Here is a 21158-nt window from a genome sequence, read left to right on the forward strand (position 1 = left end):
CACTTTGCAGAAAACTGATATCTGGGATATCGCCTGAAGGCAAGTGCAGACACAGCATAGATCAACAATGAGCACCAGTGACTGGACATTGCCAGGAAATTTTGACAATAGTGAATATAATGTGCTAAACCTGTATTAAACTTTGATTAGTCCATAACTTAAGGACCATGCACAACTCCAGTTGCCTTTTTTATAAAACAAAAAGATGAAGAAGCAATCGAGAAAAAGCAAAAATTCACAAGGACAGTACCAGAAATAAAAGATTATACGCATCAGGAAAATACAAATAGGGAGAGTCTCTTCTCTTGAAAAGACATGCTGAAGCCAAAGGTTTTAAAAACGATTTTTGTTTAAAGCACTGGAATCAATCCCAAGTGTACGCACAGTAAAAAAAAATCAAACAGATGTGACAGATTAATTTATACCATGATCTTCTAGACATTTTTTAAAATAACACTTTATTCCAGATACCAAGTGCAAATTCAGCACAGATCCACCAGGAACGCCAGCATGAACCCCCATCCAACATGATCCTGGACTTTTCCAAATACAGGCATAAACCATAGCCCCAAAAATCTGAGTAGTTTTCCCTTTGTACCACAAAATTAAGTACAACTTAAGGTCCACTCTGTACCCCTTTACCTCAATTTCCACAAAAAAGTGTGCTTGATTTTAGCCAGCATTGGAGATGAAGTTTATTTCCAACAGGTGATCTTTGATTTCAGTTCCCACCTTCAAGCCACATGGTTCAAATAAAGAAACAAACATCTATTGATAAATAGTCCCCCTTGCCAAGTTCGAGTCTATGTTAACTTGGCAGACTATGGTTCATGCAAACCTATCAGTGGCAACAGCATGGAGAAATATCGCCATTCCTTCATTGGGCTGGGTCTAAATCCTGGCACTCTCTCTTCAATACCACCATGTACCTTCAACAGCAGGTAATGATACCAGCCTAGAAAACCCATACGAGATACCACATGAACCTGTAAATTCAGGATTGCAATGACAACATGTGTAAGCGAATATGGGATCAGACCTGCTCCTTCCAGAGGTCTTGCTGGTTTGGCAATACTCCCTTGCTTGGCTTCTTCACCGCAATAAATCCTTATTATTTACCATTTGTGTCCACTCAAACATCCTTAATAGACACACAGTTACATTTAATGTGTTTAGGGATTCTCATCAGTTTTAAGCCTCTTACAACATTAAGTAGAAGAGTGAAGAGAAAGAAATTGTTGATAGGATGATTAAACAAGATGGAGATTCCTGTGGAGCGCAAACACATGCACAGAACAAAAAAAGGCTCAAAATTTCATTACCAGCTACTCCCAGGAACTTGGCATTTCAAAAAACAAAAAATCATCGTATTAAGGAAAAAACATTACAAATAATTAATTTAATGCAACAGGGAACTGATTGGGCTTCTTCACAAGTGCTGACCTAGTGGGCCAGATAGTGCTCATTACACCCTAGGATTATAAAAGGAACCACTGGCATTCCAAGGAAAACAACTCCCAGAATTGTGGATCTGCCTTAAGTCAGAGATGGGTCAAGTGAAAATGCCACCACATCTGCTAGGGGATCAATATCTGAGAGTGTAGGTCAGTCAGACCAGTACAAGATTAAAATCCCATTCAACTTGGAGATTGGGAAGGGCAAGTTTTGTTTTAATTTTTTTTAAATCGGTTCTTACCGCTTTTTTTGTTCATAGCAAATACTTTTCTTAAAAAAGCAAGGTGTCTCAGAATTTCAGGTACACTTAAAAGTCATTAAAATCTCTCCCAATTTTGACAGATGGCAAGACACCACACCCATCCTTGCTTTTTGTCCAAGACTGTCAGGTGTTGAGGTATAACTTCAATATGCTGGCCGGAGCCAAGTCACCACAAGATCTTGCTATCCCTCACATTCCAACTCTCAGGGGAAAAGAGTCAGCTCATCCAACCTTCCTTATCTAGTGCAGCCCAGAACAGGTAGGTGGGCTGTGGAGCCAATAAATTTATTTTCTACAATAATGTTAAACACATGAAAAGAATATGCATGGGATTTAAAGAAAAAACAACAGAAAGGAAACTAGCAATGAAGTGATTCACAACTACAACAAGGGCAAATTGCATTTTTAAGAGTCCTACAAACTCACTTTTATCTCAATGGTAGAACACTGATTTCCCTTAAGGTAAATTTTTTAAATTAATTATCAACCTCAACTCACCAACTTTAAAAATATAAAATAGATGTCTTAAATTTTAAATATTGAAAATAACATTTCACAATATTAGGTTTTAAATGCAAGAACTAAATTTACTGAAGTTTCACTTTCATTTGAAAATGTGCAAATCTAAACAGCAGGATTAGCAAAATAATTTTTTTTTGTAAATTATATTTTCTCATCCTTTTTCCTCCCTCGTCTCAAATATTGAGAGATCCAACTAGCATCACAGGATTTCAGACCAACAACAGTTCAAACCATCTCTCATATAATTCTTAAGGCTGAATACCACATAAGTGATTTGGATTTCCATCAGCACTGAGGAATAATTTAAAAAAATCTTTAAGTTGCTTTTATTGTAAAAGTTAAGATCTTGTCATTTGAGTTACCACAAAAGAATGATAAACGTCTTATTCCCATACAGTGTTCAACAGTCTCACAAGAGAAACAAGCTAATTCATAGCCTCTGCGTCAATGACAGTTTATAGAAAGAAACTGATGGGCTTGACCTCTCTCCCCTCAAAAAAAAATCACAAATAGAGCAAGGTCAAATTCTTTGCAAGTTCTGAAAATTTGTAGCCTGTTATCTAAGTCGTGTGCGCAGGAACAGGACCAAATTTCTTTCAACTGGGAGCGGGTGGGTATAGTGCAAGGGGGAAATTGGACTTTAGTTCAGGAGTTTGGGGGGGCGGGGGGGGGGGGGTGGTGGAGGGGTGGTGGGCAGTGGAGATGGAAGGCACTATGGGCAATACTTCCTCTTAGTTAGGGGGAAAAGGGATATCAAGTTCACAAATTGATACATTACACAGAATTACAGCATTTGCATATAATCAGGGGAAGGAGGCCGAGTTTCACCCCCGGGTCGAGGGAGAAGTGGACTGGTGGTGGCAGAGGGGTCATCTATGCTTTCAGTGGCAACAGAGTGGAGTGCCAGGGTTATCCTTCCACGGATGGGGTATGGCCAGGTTTGTCATCATTTGATGATTTGCCAAATTTCTTCCTGACATGCAATTGTACAATCGACAGAGGAATTATCAACATTTTATTTTACTGGGATTGCTTCTTTGTGGCTACAGAAGGAAGAGGATGGTGAAGAGCAGGGTTGCAGTGCTCTTGGTAATGTGTCAGAACTCTTTAACCAAGGTGACAAAGAACAAGTCATGTACCGATTACTATTCAAGTGTGGGTTTGTCTCCACCTTAGGTTGGTTACTTTGGCTCTGAATAATACCATGAATTTTTTTCCAGCCAACTTAATAACATTTCCATCTTCTGCAATAAAATCACATAGCAATCTCATGAGAGATTTAAGCTCTTTTCCAACCAGTATGAATATGGACCAAAATGCAGCACAATGTTTTTCCAATACCTTTTGCTGGTGGAAAATTTGCGTCAATATCCAGCAATATTATTTAAATACCTTTATTGGAAATAAACTTTAATCAACACCACTAGAGGGTGCCATCCACTTGCTCTCCAGAATTACAAGAGACTAAAAACAATATTGTGATCAGAATCAGGTTTATTATCACTGACATATGTCATGAAATTTGTTGTCTTGTGGCAGCAGTACAGTGCCAGACAAGTTACTGTAAGTTACAAAAATAAATAAATAGTGCAAAAGAGGAATAACGAGGTCACGTTCATGGACCATTCAAAAATCTGATGGTGGAGGGGAAGCAGCTGTTCCTGAAATGTTGAGTGTGGGTCTTTAGGCTCCTGTACCTCCTCCCTGATGGTAGTAACGTGAAGCAGGCATGTCCTGGATGGTGAGGGTCCTTAAAGATGGATGCCACCTTCTTGAAGCACCGCCTCTTGAAAATGTCCTCAATGGCAGGGAGGGTTGTGCCTGTGATGGAGCTGGCTGAGTCTACAACCCTCTGCAGCTTCTTGCGATCCTGTGCATTGGAGCCTCCATACCAGGCTGTGATGCAATGTCAGAATGCTCTCCACCATACATCTGTAGAAATTTACAAGAGTCTTTGGTGACATACCAAATCTGCTCAAACTCCTAATGAAGTAGAGCCACATGATTGCATCAATGTGTTGGGCCCAAGATAGATCCTGAGATATTGACGCCCAAGAACTTGAAGCTACTCACCCCTTCCACTGCTGACCCCTCAATGAGGACTGGTGTGTGTTCTCCCGACTTCCCTTCCTGAAGTTCATCATCAATTCCTTGGTCTTGCTGACACTGAGTGCGAGGTCGTTGTTGCACCACCACTCAACCAGCCGATCCATCTCAGTCCTGTACGCCCCCTCATTGCCATCTGAGATTCTACCAACAGTGGCATCATCGGTGAATTTATAGACGGCATTTGAGCTGTGCCTAGCCACACAGTAATGAGTGTGGAGAAATAGAGCAGTGGGTTAAGCACACATCCTTGAGGAGTACCTGAATTGATTGTCAGCAAGGAGGAGATGTTATTACTGATCTGCACCGACTGTGGTCTCCTGATAAGGAAGCTGAGGATCCAGTTGCAGAGGGAGGTACAGAGGCCCAGGTTTTAGAGCTTGCTGATTAGTACTGAGGGGATGACAGTGTTGAACACTGAACTGTAATCGATAAACAGCAGCCTGACGTATGCTTTGCTGTTGTCTAGGTGCTCCAAAGCAGAATGGAGAGCCAGTGAGATTGCGTCCATTGTAGACCTGTTGTGGTGGTAGGCAAGTTGCAGCAGGTCCTGGTCCTTGCTCAGGCAGGAGTTAATTCTAGCCATGACCAACCTCTTAAAGCACTTCATCACAGTAGATGTGAGCGCTACCAGACGATAATCATTGAGGCAGCTCACCCTGCTGTTCTTGGACACCGGTACGAATGTTGCCCTTTTGAAGCAGGTGGGAACCTCCAACTGCAGCAGTGAGAGGTTGAAGATGTCCTTGAACACTCCAGTCACTTGGTCGGCACAGGGTTTTCAGTGCCCTGCCAGGTACACTATTGGGGCCTGACGCCTTGCGAGGGTTCACCCTCTTAAAGGATATTCTGAGTCAGCCTCTGAGACAGAGGTCACAGGATCTCTGGATGCTGTGGGGATTCACACAGGTGTAGAGTTATTCTCCCTATCAAAGCGTGCATAAAAGGCGTTGAGCTCATCGGGGAATGAAGCATCACTGTCACTTATGCTGTTAGGTTTCGCCTTATAGGAAGTAATAGCATGCAAACCCTACCACAACTGTCGTGCATCCGATTGTGTCCAACTTCACGCGGAATTGCCTTTTCGCTCTCACGATGGCCTTCCGTAGGTCGTACCTGGACTTCTTGTAGGGTTCTGGATTACCGCTGATCCATTTTTGTGTAGTCAGTTTCTATTTGTTATCCAAAGTTTTTTTTGCAGCCATGACATACATTTTGTATACACCATAATTATGAAAATCTGTTAATGTATTCATTAGAATTTATAGACAGACACCATAGCAGCAGATCAATACATTTTAAATGAGGTTTGTTGAATCAAGCCAGGTAGAATTTATGTGCTCACTACCATCCTCACTGTGGAGAACACCAGCCTCCTCCCAATTACATGCAACTTCAATTTTATTATCAACAAGCTAGCTGTAGTCTTGGCTTTTCCCTTTAAGAAAACTAAACTGAGTTAAAGCCCAAATTCTCTTTCCATCAAGCCCACTCACAACCATTCTCCAGCTAAAATAAGTTCAGTCTTATCCCTACCTACATGTTGAGCAACTTACTGCCCAGGCAACGAATTTCAAATTTTCAGAAATTTAACGAAGTAACCTAAGGTCAACTCTTTTGAGGAAGGACAAACTTTTTTTTTAAAAAATGTTACTAATAAATCAAAACTTATGCAAATTTCACATTTTTATTTCCGTTTAAGCTATCTTAATTAACCATGGAGTCTTTGAAACCTCTCTCCCTTAAACTATACCAATTTTACGTTTATAACAGTCTTTCACCCAATTTTTCCCATTTTGTTCAAACGGGAAAGCTTTTGCCGTTTTATATCAGTTCCTAGCAAAGCTGCCATTTAACATTTAGCTGGCTGGTGGTGAATACCGTTCCATCAACAGCTTACTGTTGAAGTACAGATGTGCAAAAATTGAATCTGCACAAGGTACATTTCATTGAAGATGGCTACTTTTCACTGAAGTTTCCAATCTTGTAGCAATGAAAAGCATCTGACAGAACTCCAAAATTTCCTCAATCAAGGAATTTCACAAGCTTCAGTTGGAAAACAATTGTATAAATGTTAATCAGAAGTCAAACACTTCCCATTTGGGACACTGTTGATTCTTCACACTTCACAACTACATAAATTCAGATTCATTCCTGAATAGCAAAACTACATGTAGATCTATCAAATGTGCTCATTTGTTGAGGTATGTATGCACTTCTGTCGTGAATTTTGTATTTATAATACGTATGCTAATAATTGCCATAATCGCAAATATCTATAATGGAAATTTTCACGTTAAACAGTTCTACATCACAGCATCTGCAAAGTGGGGATAAGGTTCTTGCGCTTTCAGCAACTATAGCAACATATTGTATTCCACATGATAATCCAAACTCATGAGACCACTTGCTCAATTGTGTTCAGTCCAATTTCCTTGTTTTCCTTAGTTCTTCTCTCACTTTACTGAGCATTTAAATCCAATTTTCCACCCAATTCTCAGCTCTTTTATCCTGCTCTTCACCCCCAACCCACAAAAATGTCATTGTTGGCTAACAATTTATCCTAATTTAGACTAAGACCCATTCAATTCCCAGCAATCCTGTGATAAAACAGCTGTTTGCTGTTGCAAGTATTAAAATGGTAGTCGTAGTCGTTGAGATTTAGGAAATGCGAATTAAGATTAAATGTTAAATTTAATACTTCCTGAAAAGGGAAGGCATTGTGGAATGGCATTCCAGAGCTGATAGTGAACACCGACCTAATGAAGTTTCTTTCTGGTAAGTAAGAAACTGAAAATAAGGTGTAAACTATTGACCAAAAGGGGGCTGAATAGTTCACCAGTAAAGGGGAGGGGGGAGCAGTTGAATCAGGGAAATGACGCGGAGCACAGAAGAAAAGTCCATCAAGCAATGAAGCAAACAATTGCTTTATCTTGTCTGGAAGTACGTAAAGCAACATAGAAGGTGACTATACAGTTCATGGTGGAGGGCACTGAAAGAAAATAGAAGATAGTGCAAGGTGTGAAATAGTAATACAAAGGGGAGGATATTGAAGGGAGAAAGCAAATAAGTTATAGAAACTGTGTGGAGAGCAGGAAGATCAATGTTAGGGTTGGCAAATGCACTGTTGATGGATACAAAACAGATGAATACAAGACAGACAGTTAATAAATTCTTTTGGATGCATGGGACATGAACAAACTAAGAATAATATTTTGCAGTCTACATTTTACAAGATATTTTTAGTTCATCAACACGTTATTAGTTCATATTGTTAAAACAAGATACCTTCTGGCTCGTGAGCAACTGGCGTTTGGGTCTCTTTGGAGTATGACACCACCTCTCGAGGTAAAAAGTCAACTTGGGTAATTTTTGAAATCACAAGTTTAGGCAAGCGGCGGCTGTATTGAACAATGGGGGAAGATATTATAATTTCCATTTCAGTAACTGCTGTTATTTTCTTTAAAATATACCTGAACTTTACTTACTGTAACACAAATCACATTTTAGAAAACAAACGAGAGAAAATTAAAACAATACATTTTAATAAAAAGCTAGTACCCAACATTGCAAATCAGATGCTCCTGCCCTAGTAATCTCAACAATTTTCCTTACAGCAAAAAAAGATATAAATGCTCACTACAAATTCAAATGGACACGATGTTACAACTTGAAAATATCATGTGGACAACATTAAAGTTCAGGCAATTGGTAAAATCACATTTAACATTCATGCATCTCAAAAGATCATTTAATAGTTTTTATACACCATACATGGTGAATATTAAACACAGCTACATACCCAAGATCAGAGTCAGACTGCAGCTGCAGTACAGAAGGATCGGTATCCCATTGTAGTGCCCTAATTAGTTCATCCAACAATACAAAGAAGAGAGACATTAACTCAGCAGAACATTACTGATAATACTTAATATCAGGAAAGAATGCGAGATAAATTAACAAAATTTCATATATTTGGTAATATTACCAGCAAGCTCAGTAACAAGTTAGTATGATTTATTTCAGATTTCCAGTATCTGCAAATTATTGGTTTATGTTAAACATAGAACTCTGGGGCATTTCTATCAATGATGATGAATGGTGGCATTCATGGGTAACGTGGCCAATAACTTCAAGAAATTGAGATACATCAGTTCCAACATTCCAGAACCTGCTGAACAATTTTTACTGCCTGCTTTGCACAAAAAGAGTCACATCCCCAGCTTCCAATAACAGAATTTTAAGAACATGCTGGATTTGTACAGCAAATTCCCTCTAAACTTGCCTCAGGGAAGTATGATACTCAATAGCTCAAGTCCTTTTTTTTGAAAAAAGACATGATAATTGTTATTGCAGTATTAACATTTAAAGTGCTCAGTCTCATTCCAATATGCAGTGAATTAAATACTGAGATTTTTGTCTTTACAGTTATCTTTGTTCTTATTTTTCATTTACCTTTTCCTACTTCAATCTTATTTGGAAGACAAATTCAAGTTTCACTTCACTTTCACCTGCTTCACCTATATTAAAATCAACTTTCGAGATCTGGAGAAAATTCAATAAGCAGCCAAGTCTTAGCCCTTTCTGGTGTCCGTTACATAAATACGAATGTTTGAAAAGCATTTGTAAAGCTTTTAATGGCATCTTTCTACAAAGTTGATATCCCAGGCATAAAAATGAGGAAAAAAAGATACAAAGTAATAGTGGAGAAGTTCAGGGTGTTTTCCCCAAGGGCAAGTTCACCATGATGCATGGCAGCTTAAACGAGCTTTCCTGAAAATCTGATGAGGGATGGTTGAGGATCACTCTGTATAGTAAAAGGCGGCAGAAAATATGTAATTTTTTTTTAAATTCAGCTCTGCCACACTCATTACAAGGGTGAAATCCAGTAAGAGTCTTGTTACAAACAGCTTTCACTGCATGTACCCAATATACAAGAAAAAAATATTTGACTTTCTACCATGTTTGGTCATTGTGTACATCTTGGTCGCAATGAACCTTAAATTTATTTTTGTTTGTCCAACGGGAACATGAAACTTTGGGCTTTTGACCATGAAAAGGTTGGAGAAATTTTTTCAGGTACTACATTATGCAGTCACAAAATGCAGTATTAACTGCCATTTTTGTCAGATAATTGTAACAGACATAATTGTAATTAGACTTCTCTCAAATACATTCATTAGTACAATTATTATGGGAACAAATGGTGCTTAGCAAATGATTTTGTGGTTCATGACTGAAAGAGTTGAGAGATGCTCTTGGCAGATTGTACAATTCCTCCACAAAGTGGGCTAAACAACACAGCTTCCAAGGTGCAAGCAAATTTCCTTTGTCAAATCTATCCATTCCTGATCAATATTAGATATTCACATGGCAAGATCCAAAGTAAAAACAGAAAATGCCCAAAATACTCAGCAGGTGAGGCCGCAACTGTGGGAAGAGAAAGAGAGTCAACACTTCAACTCGAAGATCTTTTGTTTTTGGGACTGGGAGGGAGACAAAAGAAGCTTGTTAAGCTGCAGGGAAGGTGGGGGAAGACGACGTCTGGTAGTGTAAAACCAAGTTGACCATGGGAATAAAGCTTATTCCTATGACTCTAATTGCTCCCAGTCATTGATCAGATAGCCTGGTTTATAGTTTATCTATCCCCTTGTTCACTCTAAGCAAATAACCATGCACAATTGGCAATTTTGATGTGCATAGAAGAAATACAGAATTTTGCAAAAGAAACAAATGTTTACAAGAATTCATACCAAAATATCAATGTATAACAAGTCATTGAAATATGTATAACAAATTAGACCAATTTACTATTTGGCAAGTGTAGAAACAGAAATCAACTGTTCCAGTGTCAAGAATACATTTACTTATGGTTAAGAATTGGATAGATGGGGTCAATTAGGAGCTTAAAGATGAGTGAGGAATTTTAAATTAATGGGAAACTATCTGGTTGGTTTGAACATGAACTAAAGAGTAAATATATTCGAAAAGCTCCAGCTTGGAGAAGTTACATACACTATGTCCATGCTGCCCACAGTCATAAAAGCAATTTGTCAGGGCACATTATGTTACATTTGGTGATACCACCAGGCCAGAAAAGCATCATTCAGAATAAAAACTGCTGATATTTGAAACAAATAGAAAATGCTGAAGTACACAGTAGGTCAGGTAGTACCTGTAGAAAAAGAAAAGTAGAATTCATATTTTAGGTCAATTAGCTTTCCATCAGAATAGCTGTCAAAGCTAAAAGGAGCTATGTGCTGAGTACAAGAGCTACCTTGCCTTCAAAAAAAAACATGGAGGCCCACCTTATGCCAGAGAATGACTGGAGCATTTCAGAGAAGATAAATGTAAAGTTACATTGTTGGCAAATATTGCAAGCACAAAATAACTTTTTGTTTCTGATATAAATCTGCCATCAATAAATGGCACAGTCCCAGCCTGGGATTTAATGTTAAAATGTTGTAATGAAAATTACAACATTAAAAGTTGAAATGTTTTAATTTATTACATTACAAGTTAAAATGTTTTAATGATAAAATGTTGTAAATCATAGTTCCAGCATTGTTTTATTTTCTCACCTTATAGCTCTCCTCCAAAGAGATCAGCCATATCTAACAATCCCTTGCAACTCTCCGGCACCACCACCAATTGCAGCACCACCCAATCACAATTCCCTCTGCCCTTCTTTGCAACTTAAAATGTGATTAACCATTTCTAACTTTACCTAGTTTTAATGAAAGGTCATCAAAGCGAAACATTAGCTGTTTCTCCCAGCACTGAAGCTGCCTGATCTGCTGGGGTGTGCGTGTAGATATTCTTTCATTCATTCATGAACACAAGAACAAGAGATCTTCAGCACTGGTAATAATTTGAGACTTTCTAATTAATGTAGGGGTTCTCTCCATTTAGGGTTCCCCACCCTATTTGGCAACGGTAGTTCATTGTGCTGGTTCAAAATAACAATGAGGTTTTCCTACTTTAATGTAATGATGCAAGGAAATGTGGTTTTCAATTTGCCAACCATTTCTGTACAATTACCTGATCTGTTTTGCAAGGTACAAATGGCACTTCCATCAGATTGCAGAGCTCAGATACAAAGGGGTCTAGATGTCCTGGTGCATGCTTTGCAAAAGGCCAGCATACAGGTAAATTACTCAATTAAGCTAACAGAATGTTGTATATTGCTAGCAGAATTGAATACAAGAATAGGAAGGTTATGCGTCAGTTATATGGGCATTGGTGAGAATACATGTGGACTACTGTGTTAAATATTAGTCTCCTTATTCAAGTAAGAATGTTAAGGCATGGAAGCAGTTTAGAGAAGATTCACTGGACTGATACCAGGAATGGGCAAATTGTCTTATAAGGAAAAGTTGAACAGGCTGATTTGTATCCAGTGGAGCTAAGAAGAGGCAAATTGATTTGTACATGTGAATTCCTGAACAGTCTTGACAGGGCAGATGTGGAGATGTTTCCTCAGTGGGAGGATCTAGATCTAGTGATCCCTGTTCAAATTAATGAAGGGATCACCAATGGGATAGAGTGATTTCTTTCCTCTCTCAGTGGGTCCGTCAGTTTTTGAGGAAGGAAGTCAATGAATACTTTTAAGGCAGAGGTTCTCGATAAGCCAGGAGTGAAAGGTTACTGGGTGTTGACAGGAACACAGAATTATTATAATCAAATAAGCCACAAAAGCACAAATCCAACCAGCTTGGATAGGATCCCATTGTGAATTGCAAGTACAAAGGAGGAAAATGAGGCATCAAAACCAATCATGTGGAAAAAGGGGGAAACTAATCATTGATCTTCACAACGTAACACTGCATAACCTGGCCTTGGAACAAATTTGACAACAGTGTTGTTGATACAAAGACCTCTGAATCAGCATCTCCAAAACCATCTCTACCTCTAGAAGCACAAGACCACCAAGTGCTCACCAACTGCAAATTCCTCTCCAAGTCACATAGTGTCCAGAGATGGAAATGCATTGACTTTCTTCCATCACTGCAAGAATTAAATTATTACCCAAATGCACTGCAAACCACAGCCTCTTGGATAATTAGGGATACCGTGATGCTGGAGGAACTCAGCAGACCAGGCAGCATCCGTGGAGAAAAGCTGCTTTTCTCCATGGATGCCACCTGGCCTGCTGAGTTCCTCCAGTGTCATAGTGTTTTTCATCTAGATTCCAGCATCTTCAGCCCTTTATTTCTCTAGGGATAATAATAAATGCTTGCATTGCCCCTGACAGGCATACCCCAAAAAAATGAAAACAAAACGTATAATGGAGCTTTGTGCATTGGCAGTAAGCAAACAGCGCATAAAACAGGGGGGAAATAAGCACTTGCAACATAACATTATGAAATTCCATTTGACACTACACAATAAACTGGAACAAGCACCGTTTCATAAAATCAAACTGCATTCAACAGAAAGTAGGCTAATGCCCTTTAAAAGGGAGATGTAATTATTCTGTAGTTTTGAAATTAATCCCCAATTCATTTTAAGGTCAGAAGAGTTCCAATTTTAACTGGGTTGGTGCCAAATTAAAAACTATAGATACTATGGAACCAATAAACATTTTAGAATTGTTTGTATTTAAAAGTGAGTGGCTAAATATTTCTTCAAATAGCCAAGAACTCCAGTCTTGACTACAGATGATTTAAGATCATGTAGGATCATGACATACTTCAGTATACTGAAGTATCGTTCTCTATTGAATTCCAGGATTTACAGCATTATTTGCATTCCTATTCTGGAAAAAGCAAGATTAGCACGGGGGTGCTATCCATAATGATGCAGCATTTTATACTTTCTTCACCTAAATGTCAAATAATGAGTCACCATTCCTAATTATTAAAATACAATTAGTAAAATGCTGCATGCAGGCAGCACATTTTAACTATTAATACTACCAAGACCATGGCATTAAAACAGCTTTACTGATCCCTCAAGCAGAGTTATCTTTACTGACTTTTACATTCTTATCTAATTAAAACTCAAGGCCGTGAACTTGCTGTTTGAGCCAGGAATGAAATCAGACTGTGTTTTAATGTCCTTCAACAACTGCTCTTCTCTAGACCTCTCAACCATTATTATGTTCTAACCACCTTTAAACATTTAATAAACCTTTTAATCTTATATTTTGCCAACATCTTTTTACCCCCATACCCCCTTTAGAATTTTAGTTCAAATATGAACACTGTAATCTTCAGAGTTTCCCTGTTTCAACACCAGCAGATGACTATTTTTGTTCTATAATCAGAGTATGGGCAGGGCTTGGGGAGGCAATTCTGTACCAACTCTACAAATGCAGCCTCCCCACCCCTACCCAAAGATATAAACTAGTCAGAATCTCCATAGGTCTCTAATCTGCAAAATAAGTATCTGCTCATCTCGACTCACCTCCCCCTTCAACTGACCACGTCATCATGCAGTCAATAATTACAATAACGTTCAGTATCCTATATTAATTATTTAATGAAATTCAAAGGAATTTATTTTTTTATATAAACAAAAGCAAAGAATGATACATCATCTTTTTAATGACCATAAGCTCAGTGGATATTGCTGGTGATAGCAAGAGGAAAAAACAAAAACTAGAACAGGCAGGCTGTCTTTGTAAAGAATGCCGAAGTAATTTAAAAAAATCTTCAAATTTAAGCAGGAAAAGCTGGTCACCATTGCATTATTGTATGCCTTTGAGTCCCAAAAAAAATTCAAATTTAGGAACAATTCCAACATGCAAACACAAGTGACATAGCTCCATTGCTGAAGGTCATCGTCAAGTTATCAAAATATCTCTGCAACCCACATACAAAAAAAATCCAGTTTCAGGGACAGTGGGAAGGAAAAAAAAAATCACAGCAATTTAAATAAAGATCCTGCCTGATTAATTGAAATATAGTTATTTTCCTAGCCTGCTACATCTTCCTCCAGATATCCAGCGCAACCATGTATAGTGGCATGCAAAAGTTTGGGCACCCCTGGTCAAAATTTCTGTTACAGTGAATAGCTAAGTGAGTAAAAGATGACCTGATTTCCAAAAGGCATAAAGTTAAAGATGACACATTTCTTTAATATTTTAAGCAAGATTACTTTTGTATTTCCATCTTTTACAGTTTCAAAATAACAAAAAAGGAAAAGGGCCCAAAGCAAAAGTTTGGGCACTCTGCATGGTCAGTACTTAGTAACACCCCCTTTGGCAAGTATCACAGCTTGTAAATGCTTTCTGTAGCCAGCTAAGAGTCTTTCAATTCTTGTTTGGGGGATTTTCACCCATTCTTCCTTGCAAAAGGCTTCTAGTTCTGTGAGATTCTTGGGCTGTCTTGTATGCGCTGCTCTTTTGAGGTCTATCCACAGATTTTCGATGATGTTTAGGTTGGGGGACTGAGGGCCATGGTAAAACCTTCAGCTTGTGTCTCAAGATAGTCCATTGTGGATTTTGAGGTGTGTTTAGGATTGTTATCCTGTTGCAGAAGCCATCCTCTTTTCATCTTCAGCTTTTTTTTTCACAGACGGTGTGACGTTTGCTTCTAGAATTTGCTGGTATTTAATTGGATTCTTTCTTCCCTCTACCAGTGAAATGTTCCCCGTGCCACCAGCTGCAGCACAAGCCCAAAGCATGATCGATCCACCCCCGTGCTTAACAGTTGGAGAGGTGTTCTTTTCAAGAAATTCTGCACCCTTTTTTCTCCAAACATACCTTTGCTCAGTGCGGCCAAAAAGTTCTATTTTAACTTCATCAGTCCACAGGACTTGTTTCCAAAATGCATCAGGCTTGGTTAGATCTTCCTTTGCAAACTTCTGACACTGAATTTTGTGGTGAGGACACAGGAAAAGTTTTCTTCTGATGACTCTTCCGTGAAGGTCATATTTGTGCAGGTGTCACTGCACAGTAGAACAGTGCACCACCACTCCAGAGTCTGCTAAATCTTCCTGAAGGTCTTTTGAAGTCAAACGAGGGTTTTGATTTTCCTTTCTAGCAACCCTACAAGCAGTTTTCTCATAAAGTTTTCTTGGTCTTCCAGACCTCAACTTGACCTCCACCGTTCCTGTTAACTGTCATTCCTTAATTACAGTACGAACTGAGGAAACTGCTACCTGAAAATGCTTTACTATCTTCTTATAGCTTCTCCTGCTTTGTGGGCATCATTTATTTTAATTTTCGGAGTGCTAGCCAGCTGCTTACAGGAGCCCACGGCTGCTGATTGTTGGGACAAGGTTTGAGGAGTCAGGGTATTTATAAAGCATTGAAATTTGCATCACCTGGCCTTTCCTAACGATGACTGTGAACAAGCCATGGCCCTAACAAGCTAATGAAGGTCTGAGACCTTGGTAAAAGTTATGAGAGCTCAAACCTCTTGGAGTGCCCAAACTTTTGCGTGGTGCTCCTTTCCTTTTTTCACTCTAAAATTGTACAAAACAAAAATAATATACTAATCTTGCTTAAAATATTGAAAAGAATGTTTCATCTTTAACTTTATGACTTTTGGAGATCAGTTCATCTTCCACTCACTTCACAGTAACAGAAATTTTGACCAGGGGTGCCCAAGTTTTTGCATGCCACTGTACATCAAGTTATTTTGCTTGCAAAGTAGTAACTTTTAGAGTATTTTTCCCTGATGCCAACCTACAAATTAGTTAATCTAATGAACTAGAATTCAAAACATTTCAGATTAGAACTTGAACTAAAACTCCAGCCTATTACTGTATTACAAGGCAACCGTAACCATAATGTAATTGGGCATATGTTAAGCAAGCGAAATCCAGCCTTCGTTTCACATTTCCCAACTATATGGAAGAAAAATCTCATTCCTTGCTTAATATCTTGCTTTCCTTCCCCTACCACCCAACTTCACCCCGCCCCATCACACATCATGTCACAGCTGAGATTGGAAACTCATTTTATAGCAAATCTGCTACATTAGAATACATTAATATGCCGATTCACACCCAGACATTTTGTATTGTAAATAATCTGCTATTACTAAATAGCAAGTATTCCTTTCAGAATCCTCAAAAATGAAATTGATAAAGCAAAATTCAATCTATTCATCTGAATTGTTACCAATCTCAATGAAAACCAGTACAGGTGTACATTATTAGTTCTCTCAAAAGAAATTATTCACACATTGCACAAAAGGTTACACATTTCTAGTTTTGAGGGGAGAAAGAGGGGTGACCAGTGTAGCATTTCTCCAGCATTTTCTGTTTTAGCTTTAGACTTCAGTGCCTATAATTTTTATTTTTGGGTTTCTCCCACCAACTATTCACCCAGTTTCTTTCTGGGTATCACTGAAGCAAACAGCGGGCAAAGTAGATCCAGACTTTCCTATTGCCTTTGTATTCTTTTCTGATATTAATGGCCAAAAGCATAATTACATGAATGTTAAGTCATCTCAATGCTTTGCTATCATTTTCACAAGAACACAAGAAACAGGAGTAGGACATCTGGTCCTTCAAGGCTGCTCCGCCATCCATCAAGATCATGGATTTTTGTTTTAAAACCTCAGTACCATTTTCCAACAAATCCATTCCCTCAATATCTAAAAATTTATCCATTTTTGTTTTGAATGAACACAACCATTGTAGTGTGATGTGGAAGATAGCAAGACCTTAGTTTATTAAAACTTTGTGATGTGCACAACTGACTCTTAAAAACCATTGTTGTGGTAATGGTTATTGTGTTAAGCAGCTTAACTAAACTTAGTTTGCTATAGTGGTGTCATGTGACATGCATTTGTCACATGAAAGGAAGTTGTTTGATTACGTGTGTAAAAGGAGATTTTGTCATTGGTACAGAGAACTTCTGTGCAATCATTTCCAACTCCAGTCCAAAGACCAAAACTGAAAAAATATGCCTACATGTGCTGTTGCCAGGACTGTGGAAGAGTAGAAGGGGCACGAGAAATGTGTTTTATTTTCTCTTAAGAGCTATTTATTTCCTGGAACGATTAAGCAGACTTTGCCTCAAACTATATAGTCTTGGCCAAGTGGCATCAAGAACTATTGAAGACTAAAACACTGGTTGTTGCCAGGAACTTCAGTATGTGACTGGGGACCGTGTTCACTTGAATAGTGTAAACTGTTTTAGTTACTAATGGTGTAATAAACAATTTTCTTAAACATATTGATCAACCAGAACCACAATGTAATAAATTTGTCTACCTGCAATGTACTTCCTCTGTAACTATTACATTAAATTCTACATTGAGGTAGTACAAAAAGGAAAAAACAATGTACTCATGTATCTCAGTATGAGACAATGATAAACCAATTAAACCAGCATTTTGCAGTAGCCATCCAGGTAGAGAATACCAGAGATTCATCACCCTGAGTAAAGAACTGTCTCCTCTATCCTAAATGGCTACTCCTTTATCTGAGGTCCTGCCCCCAGCCCTAGACCCCACAGCCAGGGGGAACATCCTCACTGCATCTGGTTTGTTAAGCCCTTTAAGAATTTTGTAAGGTTCAATGAGATCTCCTCTAATCCGCTCTGATCCGCTCAACCTCCCCCAGTTGAGTTCCAAGGCAACTGCAACATCCTTGGAACCAGCCTAGTGAATCATCACTCCACTCTCTCTACAGTGGATACATCCTTTCTAGGATACGACGACCAAAGCCAAACATAATACCCCATATTCGGTCTCTCCACATGGATCTAGACAACTGCAATGAGGTTCCCTTATGTCTGTATTCAAGCCCTCTCATCGTAAAAGGCTGACATACCATCTGCCCCTCCCAATCATCTATGTTAACCAACCCATTTCACTAAGTGGTCATTAATCAATGATGCAGGTAATAGTGTCAATGCCATCTTTTAAAAAAAAAATCAGTGCAATAAAGATACCCTTAACAAAAAAAAATACACATGACAAAAAAGCTTTTTACCTTCCAACATGTCCGCCGTCTACGGAATCCTGGCTTCCAGCTTCACTGGGTGTGCTCACTGATTTCGAGGAGGGAGACATGGGGGTTGGGACTAAATAATGAAAATAACAGGCATCCCATGTTACTAATTGCAAAGGCTGCACTGATGGTGAGCAGTGTCAGACAAGGAAAAAAACAAATTAAACCCAAAAGTTTAAATTAGTGTGGAATATGGAAGAAAATGGAATTGCAATGGTGAAAGCCAAAAGGAAGAAAAAAAAAGGAAGGAAGAAAGTCAAATGAACATTTAATTTTTATTTTTGCAAAAATAATCATTCAAAATGAGTTTGGAATGTGCACAGAATCACATCAAAATGCAGCAGGGTTTCAGCTATCGTAAAATTGCTGGAAAACAATTTGAATGTGCAAATAGCCCAAATGTTGCTACTTTTTGCAATGAATTCAGAGACTAATGTCATCACATAGACAAGAAGCCAGACCAAGCTGCCAGAAACAAACACAAAGGTGTGTTAACTGTTGCTCTTCAAATCCTTTATACAAAATTAGCTTTAAATGATCTTCTTGGTTAACCATCAGAATATTTACAAAGTTTAACAACCCTATTTATTACAACTGACCAACCCAAATCATCAAATAGGCTGAAATTTTCTTGCCTTATGCAGAGAAACAGATAAGATTATATCTGGTGCAGCTGTTCAAGTTAGAACATTAAAATTTCCCAAGGAGTTACAGAAAATGTGAGAACAGATTTCAAAAAATGATTTTACTTTTAAAAGAAACTGGATACAAGTTATTGGAATAGATTTTCAAATTGCAGCTGAAACCCTCAGAAAACACATACAATATGTACATATAATTTGTGTAATTACGTGTAGATTTACTCTCTGGGCATTTGTAAAGAATCACTGCTACTCCAAACACCATGAATGAAATCAAAAACATTTTGAAGAAACAGCTGAACAAAAGGCAACAAAACATTAAAATATGCATTGTAAAGCTCGCATTACAAAGCTCACATTGCAGAAAGCATATGATTTAAGTAAAAATACACACACAAAACATCAATACTTTTAAGGAAGTTTAAATACAACCAATATCATGATGATTTTGTCAGCTACCTACTTGCCTATTTTACACAGGTGTTAACAATTTCTATAAAGAATCTGGTCAGAAGTTTAGCTAACAAAAACAGTCAATGCAACCCTCATTTACCTGGGAAAGACACCAAAGCATTACTAAATGAAAATACTGACACTAACCCACATAAGTAAATGTTGGGGGAAACAACCAGAAATTTAGTCAGAAGGTAGATTTTTAGGAGCATCTTAAGGAGGCAAGAGAGGCGGAAAGATTTTGGGCAGAAGTGCCAGAATCAAGAGCCTTGGTAGTTGCCAGTGGTGGAGCGATTAAATTCGGGGATACTAAAAAGGCCGGAATGGAAGGAGGGTCACAGTTCTGGAGGAGTTCGCAGAAATGAGAAATAGTAATTACCAAAATAGATCTTTGGGGGACACAAAAAGTGAAATTAGAGGCAGAAAAAAAGTCAGTGACTAGTTGGATAAAAATAGAAACAAGCAAGTGTGATTCTGCCCAAATGGAGAGAGTGATATGGTCAACCACGTCAAAGGTTGCAGCGAAACTGAAAAGGAGCAGATTACCTCCAACACAAACACATGGGAGGTCATGAGCAACTTTGGTCAGAGCTGTTCCAGTACTGTGGCGGAGACAATAACCCAACTGGAGGGACTCAACAAGGAGCCCAGAGTCAGGTGAACATGAATTCAGGGGGCTACAATAGAAGCAAAGATGGGAAAGGTATTGGAGATCAAGCTGCTTTTGCCAACAGTCAAGAGACTTGCAAGAAAAGGGGTGGACAGATTTGAAGGATGGGGGGGAAATAACAGATTTAGGGTGCATGAGAGACAGCACTGTTAAATTCATCATGGGAGCCAGGAAGGTCTTTAGTCTTGCAAGAATAGAGAAATTGAAAAGTAGCAGATAAATATTATGAAGACGTGGCTGATAGAATATGAAAAAAAAGAGATCATTCCCTTCAGTAGAGAACTATTAACTTAAACGAAGGGTTAAAAGATAATGATACCCAGGAAAGATCAATGTATCTTTGTACAAGAAAGTACAGGTATGGCAGGCAATTAAGACAAACAGTATATTGCCTTTTATTACCATTATTTGAGTACAGTTATATAGGGTAATTGGAATACTATTTACAACATTAGGTCTCTTACCCAAGGAAGAACATAATTGCGATAGAGAATGCAACAAAGGTTCACCAGATTAAAAACTAGCATTTGGGAAAAGGGTTTGGGGAGAGGTAGTTTAGTTCTGTGGGCCCAGAGTTTATAAAAATGAGAGGTGATCTCACTGAAACATACAAAATTCTCATGGGTCTTCTTGACAGGCTATAAGCAAAGGTGATGTTTCCTCTAGCTGACTGGCCCAGAACCAAGTTAGAATCAGCGCCTCAAAACAAGAGGTCATCCATTCAGGATAGAGATGAGAACATTTTTCACCTAGCAGATAGCGACTTTTTGGAATTCTTCACCAAGGAAGGGTGGAAGGACGCAGTATGTTCAAGGCAGATATCAATTGATTTTTAAACATTAAATGGGTATCAAGAAATATGGAGTTAGTGCAGAAAAATGGTGCCAACTAAATGATCTCACTGAATGGCACAGTAGCCGATCCTACTCCTGATTCTATATATTATGTTCTTAACTAAGAAAGATTTAAGCTGATTAGCTCTCCCATTGCTTAGCATTTTTAAAATTTTTCAATTTACATTCTTAGCATTTTTTTTAATCTTCCAATTTCTTTGCTGGTACTGTCTCCTCTACAGTCTTCCAATTTTAGTTTATTAGTTTAGATTTTCCAAACTCTGCCAGCTAATCCACAAAAT

At 38.4% G+C, this 21158-nt stretch overlaps 1 protein-coding gene across 5 annotated transcripts in view; it reads right to left on the bottom strand.

The window, feature by feature from the left end:
* The window catches only part of LOC127570362 (cytoplasmic dynein 1 intermediate chain 1), a 155826-nt gene that overhangs the window by 116915 nt on the left and 17753 nt on the right, over window positions 1-21158 (bottom strand). For 3 of the 5 annotated variants that reach the window (XM_052015842.1, XM_052015841.1, XM_052015840.1), the window contains exons 4-6: window positions 18242-18383; window positions 8148-8207; window positions 7634-7746 (exon numbers count right to left, since the gene is read on the bottom strand). In XM_052015842.1, the coding sequence (XP_051871802.1) occupies window positions 7634-7746; window positions 8148-8207; window positions 18242-18383 (315 nt within the window). The remainder of the gene's footprint in view (window positions 1-7633; window positions 7747-8147; window positions 8208-18241; window positions 18384-21158) is intronic. The other 2 variants (XM_052015844.1, XM_052015843.1) reach the window with 1 other exon arrangement.

The sequence above is a fragment of the Pristis pectinata genome, chromosome 5 (genome assembly GCF_009764475.1).
Source record: "Pristis pectinata isolate sPriPec2 chromosome 5, sPriPec2.1.pri, whole genome shotgun sequence".
NCBI classification, from domain to species: domain Eukaryota; kingdom Metazoa; phylum Chordata; class Chondrichthyes; order Rhinopristiformes; family Pristidae; genus Pristis; species Pristis pectinata.